Genomic DNA, 8,955 nt, shown 5'->3' with positions numbered 1-8,955 from the left:
CCACTACAGTTTGTTGCTGCAGTTAATGAACCAGACCCAAATCACCATCTTGTTCACCTTTTTCGATCACCAACACAGCTCAATCACCACCACCAAGCCACGGTTTCTGTCTCAGGATACTATTGAACACCATCACTCTTACTTTTGATAACTGCTACTTCTCGTCTTCTATTTATTCTGTCCAATAACTTTCAAACATCAATGAAACACCACTATAACCACCATCTAAATCGTCTCTTAAATTTCTATTTTCTCTCGGTCACAAACCTGCTGCTGCAACAGGAAATCTTTTCTTTTCTGCTCTTTTACACGATAACGATTGTGATTACAATAATGATGACGGGTTTATGATTATAAAGATATCATGGAAGTGGAATTGGTGATAAAGTGATAATGAATGATGATTATAAAATAATAACCGTTGGTACCTAATACACCATGACGATGAGAGATGTTACACTTGGGATAATTCCACGTTCCCCTTTTTCCTTTTACAACGTGGCCGACAACCCTAATACAAGCACACCCACTGGAATATTAAATGAATGAGGTAATCGAATGGGTTACAGTATTTGCTTGCTGGGTTATATAACACAAGAATATTGGGCTTGCAAATTTTATATCAAAGCACATGGTTGTGATATGGGCTTTTAAACAGAAATCCCTTTGATTTGTCACTACTTTTGTTCATAATATAGAGACTATTATGATAGATATATTATGTCGATGAGAATGATGGTATGATAATATTATTTGATGATGATAAAGGTTATGATATTGAAACCGTAAGTAATGGTATGATAGATTAGATAAAGATGAAGAAATCAGACAATCAAGTTAAAACACCTTAATCTCCCAGTTATCCAGAAAGGAAAGATAGCTTGGATGGTTTAGGAGGTGTGTTGATTACCTAGAGGTCTGAGGTTCGAAACTGGACAACAACATTTTTTTTTATATATAGCAGCTGTCTAAACTCATGCTTGTTGGGCTGTATTTCTATTAGGCTTCGAATTATCAATTGGGCCAGATTATTACACATTATATCGTTTACTACGGAGCATAAATCATAAAAACATGAATGGAAGGATGGTGTGGAGTGTTGTTGGGGAGCGAAAGGTTAAGGGTTCGAGCCTTGTTGGTGGCATTTTATTTTTAAGAAAAGCTTTTGAGGTAGTTATGTTATATTATTATTATTATTATTATTATTAATATTATTATCAAAATATTCATTTTTTATTATTATTAACAAAAGTATTTTTTATTAAAATTATCATTTTCGTTATTATTATTACAATAAAATTTAGTTATATATAAAATCATATTTAACAAAAACTACATTAATATCTTATAATAAATATTAAGTGGTTATTTAAAAGCATATAAAATAAATATATTAATTAAATTAATAGCAAAATATATAATTTATTAAGATATCAAGTATATCACTAATGATATATAAATTCGTTCGATTACGAGTATATGTGTGTTAATATATATAAATGATATAGGTTCGTGAATCCGAGATCAACCTTACACTTGTTCAATGTCGTCATATGTATTTTTACTACAAAATACAGTATGGTGAGTTCATTTGATTCCCTTTTACTCTTTACATTTTTGGGACTGAGAATACATGCGCTATTTTTATAACTGCTTTATTAAATGCTTTTGAAATATATTTTGAACTGCGAATACATGAAATGCTTTTATATATGTTTGAAGAGATAGACACAAACAAAACATTCCTCGAATGAATTATTATGCAGACAGAAGTTCTGTGGATTATTATTGAATTAGGTGGACATGATAATTGCCACCAATTGATGAATAGATTTTCCCCTGATTATTATTGCTTGGTAACCTAAGAATTAGAATCAAGTGTGGCCCTAATTCACGCGAATCCTAAAGGTAGCTACCGGGTTTAACACCCCCACCTAGAATGTTCACTAGACGGAAGAGCTAGTGGGCGTGGTGTTTAGTACTTCGAAGTTTATATGATTATTATACAGACGAGATGTTCTGTTTGGGGATATTATTATGCGCATTATATGTTAAGGTCGGTTACCAAGCCAAGCTATGAAAGCAATGAAAAGTGAATGTTATGTATCGAGAGAATGATTTTATACACAGGATATGTGTATGTTATTTTTGTACACAAGATATGTGTACGGTTACTAAGATTTATGAAAGATGATTTCGTACACGAGAAAGGTGTACTGTATTTAAACATATCGCATGTACATTACAGGTGGGTATAGGATTCGGGCCCATTTATACTATGCAGGATTTAAATTTTGTGGTCTATCAAAATGATGAATTTTATTGTTTTAAGATAAACCTATGAACTCACCAACCTTTTGGTTGACACTTGAAAGCATGTTTATTCTCAGGTATGAAAGAAATCTTCCGCTGTGCATTTACTCATTTTAAGGACATTACTTGGAGTCGATCATCGCTCTGGGATCAAATGTTGATGACTTCGTCCAGATGGATTAGGATGGGGCATTTCACATATCGACCCATCTATATATATTATTTGGAACAACCATAGACACTCTATATGCAGTAATGCTGGAGTTAGCTATACAAGGTTGAGGTTGATTCCAAAATAATATATATACTTTGAGTTGTGATCTAGCCTGAAACTTGTATACACTGGGTCGTGGATTGATTCGAGATAATATATATTGATTTATTTCTGTACATCTAACTATGGACAACTAGTTGTAGATTACTAACGTTGGACCGCTAATTTAATAAACTTAAATCATTAAAACGTAATAAAAAAATGTTGTGAATATATTTCGATCATACTTTGATATATATGTATATAATTGTTATATGTTCGTGAATCGATCCGTGGCCAAGTCTTAAATTCAGACGAAGTAAAAATCTGTTAAAGTGAGTTATAGTCCCACTTTTAAAATCTAATATTTTTGGGATGAGAATACATGCAGTTTTATAAATGTTTTACAAAATAGACACAAGTACGTGAAACTACATTTTATGGTTGAATGATCGAAATCGAATATGCCCCTTTTAGCTTGGTAGCCTAAGAATTAGGGAACTGGCCCCTAATTGAGGCGAATCCTAAAGGTTAGGGATGGCAATGGATCGGATATGGATCGGGTGGTGCCGTATCCATATCCATTTAGTTTTTGTTCATCCATATCCATATCCACATCCATTTAATTTCAGTTCATACACCCATATCCATATCCACTGGATTAAGCGGGTTAATGGATATCCTTTAGATATTCAAAAACTGTTATAATATTTCCGAATATCTACAAAAACGTGTACTTTTTGTCGAAAATAGAACACATTTGTTGAATTTACCATCAAACATAGATTATGACAAATTAAATGTGTAATTTGTATGTTTATCTTGTTAGATATAGGTGTTTTATTATAAAGTATCATAGTTAATTTATTATATGGTTGCAAGTAAAATGTATGTGTAACAGTAAATGCATTTTTAATAGTAGACGTGTATACATATATCTATATTTATGTATTAATATATGTATTTTGGGTTTTAATGGATATATCCATGGATGATACTTTTTCATCCATATCCATATCCATTTAGGTTCATCTATATCCGTATCCATATCCATTTAGGTTCATCCATATCCATTAAAATCGGGTGAATCGGGAGGATATCCACTGGATCGGGTGACCATTGACATCCCTACTAAAGGTAGATCTACGGGAACTAATAACCCCCATTCTGAAATTTGGAATGCTTTAGTACTTCGAGTTTATCATGTCCGATGGGTGTCCCGGAATGATGGGGATATTCTATATGCATCTTGTTAATGTCGGTTACCAGGTGTTCACCATATGAATGATTTTTATACAAATAGCTATATGCCTGTATGTTAATTATGAAAAATGAAATCTTGTGGTCTATTATTACGAATTGATAACATATATGTTAAACCTATAACTCACCAACATTTTTTTTGACGTTTTAAGCATGTTTATTCTCAGGTTATTATTAAGAAGCTTCCGCTGTTGCATGCTATATAAAGACAGGAATTGGAGTCTGCATGCTTGTATAATATTGTTTAAAAACTGCATTCGTAGAATTTAATCGATGTGTAATATTATTGTAAACCATTATGTAATGGTCGTGTGTAAAGTGTTATATTCTAGATTATCATTAGTTGATAATCTACGTCATGCTTTAAAAACCTTTATCGATAAAATAACGGTTATGGTTTGTTTTTAAAATCGAATGCAGTCTTTGAAAAACGTCTCATATAGAGGTCAAAACCTCGCAAAGAAATCAATTAATATGAAACGTTTATAATCGCTATGAACGGGACATTTCATGTTAATCAACCGGATGCAAAATGGGTCAAATTAGTTAAATCAATCCATGGTTCGAGTACAGGTGTGTTCGACTTAAAACCTCACCAAAAGGGAGTTTGGGCAAATATCCTAAAAACTATATGCTACTGCTCTATTGAGTCGACATCAATCGTCGATTTATTGGCGACTTGACTGACTCTTAGAGCCTAAATTAAGTTCCAGGCAGGATTTAAAACCCATGAAAATTTGATTCTACCATTTTCATGGCGTCTACTTATTTTTATTTTTTTATTTTTTATTTTTTTAAAAAAACTTTTTCCTACTTAAAGGCCGGAGGTCCTCTCGAAAGCAATCTCTTTATCCGTCGAATAGAGAGAGGGATGACTTTCTCTACTTTTGAGAGTGTTTCACTCTGGGTGGAGAAATGACTTGTCTTTATTCTCGGATAGGGGAAGGATTGTCTACATCTCACCTCCCCCATACACCACTCATGTGGTATTGGGTTTTGTTGTTGTTGTTGTTGTTGTTGTTGTTGTTGTTGTTGTTGTTGTATATGCTACTGCTCAACAAAAAGCCATCATTACCCGATCTACTTTAAATAGAAAACTTGGGAATATTCGAGACATTCGTTTTTGGCAAGATGTTTGGTGTTCTTTTGGGATGTTAGCTACTCGATACCCTCGTTTGTTCCACCTGGACATCGAGGCTCATTGTAAGGTGGCAGATAGATGGATTAATGGGTCATGGTTCTGGAGATGGACACGTGATTATTTAGGTAGTAGAAATGATCAAGCTCTGATTGAGCTGATTAACGATATCGGGAGTATTACTCTATCTGAGCAAGAAGATCAGTGGTCATGGAATCTTTCTGGTGACGGTTCGTTCACGGTGGCTGCTACTCGCGCTGTCATCGGTGACAATATTCTCCCTACGTCTGACAAGGCAACTAGGTGGTTTAAGTTTATCCCACGCAAAGTGAATATTTTCTTGTGGAGGTTTTCTTTAGACAGGTTACCTACAAGGTTAAAACTGTCGCAAAAAGGGTTGAAAATAGAAGATATTTGTTGCGTTTTTTGTCACTACGGTATTGAATCGATAGAACATGTGTTTTTTCGCTACCCGATCGCGATCGATGTTTGGCGGAAGGTGGAACTTTGGCTTGACTTGGATCGTGATATTCCACATTTTATTTCTTGGCAAGAACTGGTTTCGTGGATTGATGATTTAAGTGTGATTGCAGATTCGAAGAACAAAATTTTGGTGATCTTTGCGACAACGCTTTGGACTTTATGGAAGCTTCGGAATAGTGTTTTGTTTGGGCCTTCTCCTCTCCGGAAAAATGAGCTCTTTGATTTCATTCGTGATATGTCATTTAATTGGTATTGTAATAGAGGTCGCAAACGTATTAGTTGGAACGTGTGGCTACAAAAGCCGTTGTAAATCCGTATTCTTTTTAATCCCCTAGCGTCTTGCTTGGGGTTATCTAATAAATATTTCTGCTTTTTCAAAAAAAAAAAATGAAATTGGGGGAGTGCTCAGTATCTAAATGAATGTAAAATCTGAAACCATTAACAAATTGTGAATGCAAATAAAAATACATTTGCATATATTATCAGAGGTACCTTTCCCCATGCTGGTCACGTTCATGCCCACGTGATAGCGCCAAAAAAACACGAATTTAAATTAGACGTATATTTAACTGAGGACTCTTTTGTGCATTGCTTTATTGGGCCAATAAAAAATACTCCATACCGATGGCGAAGGTCGCAACCGAATAAGTAAAGGTATTGATAAATCTACCCTTAAAAAAATTTAAACTTTCTATATTAATAAAGCTGCTTTTTCGATGCAAACCAAGCTTTTTACCAATATCTATGTGCTTTGACTACTTTCATTCATTATTCATATTTTTTACATTTTACATACAAAACACAAATCAATCCAATATTATTAAAAAATGGTACGTATTTTTATATATGTAAATAAAATGTATTATAAACATATTACAAAAAACCCACTCGAGTCTAACGTCTCAAAACAATTTACTATTTAAATTTAGATTTTATATATAAATATTTAAAATTTGTACTTTTTTTTGTATTTGTATTTCAATTTATATTTCTACTTCGATTTGTATTTCGATTTATACTTTCGCCTTTTCATTTTACGTTTATATGTTACGTTTATATTTTACGTTACATTAAATGTTTTACATTCACAATTGATGTTTATGTTTAACATGTAAACTTTACAATTTATGTATTCGTTTTATACTTACATTATAGCTAAAAAAGAGATAATATAATTAACTTTGTAATATATATGTATATATTTAAAAAATATTAATAATATAGAGTCTACTCTGTATTATATGGAGTATAAAAGAAATAAATTAATCAGTAAATATTTATCAATGGTTTAAAATCTTCGTGGAGCTATTCAACTCTCATAATTCTTTTTTCTGTCTCCTCTTTCTTCTTTTCACCCTCGGTTCTCTCTTTTATATTTAATCATAATTTGGTAATGATTATGCTAATTTTAGAAAATTTGGGTAGATTAAGTAAAAAATTTGGGTAGATTTAGACTAACCCTAAGTAAATTATATCTAGATATACACTCGGATTCTAGTCTCACACGAGTCAATCGAGACGTTTATTTTATGCGAGATCCATTCAAATAACTTCACTTTTATTTCATTTATCGTAACCGAAACACTCCAACCTCCCTATTTTTGAAATGTCGTCATGTTTTGATTCTTTCAAGGTAGATAGGCACATACCCATTCCACGTCTTGCCACACTTTCGACCCTAGACTTGACATCCTACATGATCATTTAGGTAGAAGGATATCGTTAAAACTAAAATTCAAAAAGTGGCCAATATTCTACCACTTGAAAACTCGAGACCAAACTTCCGAAGCGTGAATACATAGCATCAGGAAGTGCTCCACCGATGCAATGTTGTCATCGCAAATGGGACATCTAACACTATGTATGTCAATGCCTTTTTTATCTAGTTCAACACGAACGGGAAGTCTTTTTTTCAATGCTATCCACACGAACACCTCAATTTTTTTAGGAACCAATTTATTTCTTAATGTTTCTTGGTTTGTCGATCATGTACTACTTAGCAGTTTATCATCAACTAACATAGCTAATTTTTTTTTACAGTGAATATACCATTTGAAGATAGATCCCATGACTACGAATCACACGATGAAGGTTGAAACGGAAAGCTGCCAGCGTGTTTATAAGAACCTGCAACTCAACTAAGGTACGACCTATTGGTTCCTTGGCCCAGATGCATGAAAAATGCAGTCTTCCGGAATCTGCTGCTATAACTCTATCTTTGAGCAACACGTTTTGCTGCATTTCGAGTCTGAACAACCTCATATACATGTTACACAGCTTGTCCAAATCACACCAATGTTCTCTCCAAAAATAAGTCGATCTGACATCACCAACCGTGGTGAGTGTAGCTTGAGAGGGGTGTATGACCCCACTACCTTGAAAATTATTAATATAATGTATCCTTGAAATTTTATAGCGCACCACTAAATTTAACTATAAGACCTTGTATATTATTAAAATTTGTTATTTTTTTAAGGTAAACAACCACTAAAGTACCCTTCAAATATAATTAGCTATGAATTTTTTTGAGAAACCTATTAGATTTTAATCTTGAATTCGCCACTGATCACCAACCGCTTGAACCAATATTTGAAAGGTATTTGCAATTTAGTTCTCAAAAACACCTATACAAATTCTCCTGTATTGCTTTTAACTCTCCTGTATTGTTTTTTCTTTCTCAATTTTTGTTAATCAAACATGAATTAATGTTACAAACAGGTTCGTCTTATTTTATTTATTTAATTTTTTTTTTTTTTTTGAAAGATTCGTCTTATTTTTATCCTTCTTATTTATTATATTATTGTATTGTATTCTTTATTGTTATTGTTATTATTATCAGTGTTGTAAAAAATCCGATTACTCGCCGATTAATCTTCGATTAATCATTTTTAAGAGCAATCCGTTCCGATTTCCAAAAATCCATTTAATTAAACGGTCAACGTTAATTGATGAGTCAAAATCGAATTTGGTAATCAAAGTCGGTCAAACTTAAAAATTGTTAACATTTTAACATAAATTTAAACTATAACCTTATAGTTTTGAAGTAAAATGAACAATTTTATACAATTACGTTAAAGTTTATTTTTATATTTGTGATTTTTTCTATTTTTACACATATAAATTTTAAAATTTTATATTTAAATGTATACAGTACAATCCGGTTAATCCCCGATTAATCCTTTTAAAGTCCCGACCGATTAATCACCGAATAGCGAATTTTGCAACCTTGATTATTATTATTAGCTTCGCATACAATAATTATGTAACCCAAATCAAATACTCCGTAAAATTTTAAAAAGCTCATAGCTCACATAATCAGAAAATTGAGTGTCTATCAAAGTGTCATGGTTGCCTTCATTCGATCTCCTGAGTATGCACTTCGAGTCCTCAATCTTAGCGTATGTGTGCTTGTGAGTTTGTGTATTTGTGTCATAATCAATGGTGTTAAGTCGTGATTTAATCCATCAACCATAATGACGATGTAATGCTTAGGTGACTATATTTA

At 32.6% G+C, this 8,955-nt stretch overlaps 1 protein-coding gene across 1 annotated transcript; it reads left to right on the top strand.

Moving 5' to 3' along the window:
- The first annotated feature begins 4,980 nt into the window (after positions 1-4,980).
- Positions 4,981-5,760, top strand: LOC139890340 (uncharacterized). The gene has a single exon (XM_071873228.1). It carries the CDS (start codon positions 4,981-4,983, stop codon positions 5,758-5,760), a length of 780 nt encoding a protein of 259 aa, XP_071729329.1.
- Positions 5,761-8,955: the final 3,195 nt, after the last annotated feature.

The sequence above is a fragment of the Rutidosis leptorrhynchoides genome, chromosome 2 (genome assembly GCF_046630445.1).
Source record: "Rutidosis leptorrhynchoides isolate AG116_Rl617_1_P2 chromosome 2, CSIRO_AGI_Rlap_v1, whole genome shotgun sequence".
NCBI lineage: Eukaryota > Viridiplantae > Streptophyta > Magnoliopsida > Asterales > Asteraceae > Rutidosis > Rutidosis leptorrhynchoides.
Note: the sequence above shows the minus strand (reverse complement) of the source record. Positions and strands in the feature narration are given on the sequence as shown.

Bases quoted from the DNA above. Each gene is read 5' to 3' on its own strand.
- LOC139890340 (XM_071873228.1), top strand. From the start codon at position 4,981: ATGTTAGCTACTCGATACCCTCGTTTGTTCCACCTGGACATCGAGGCT.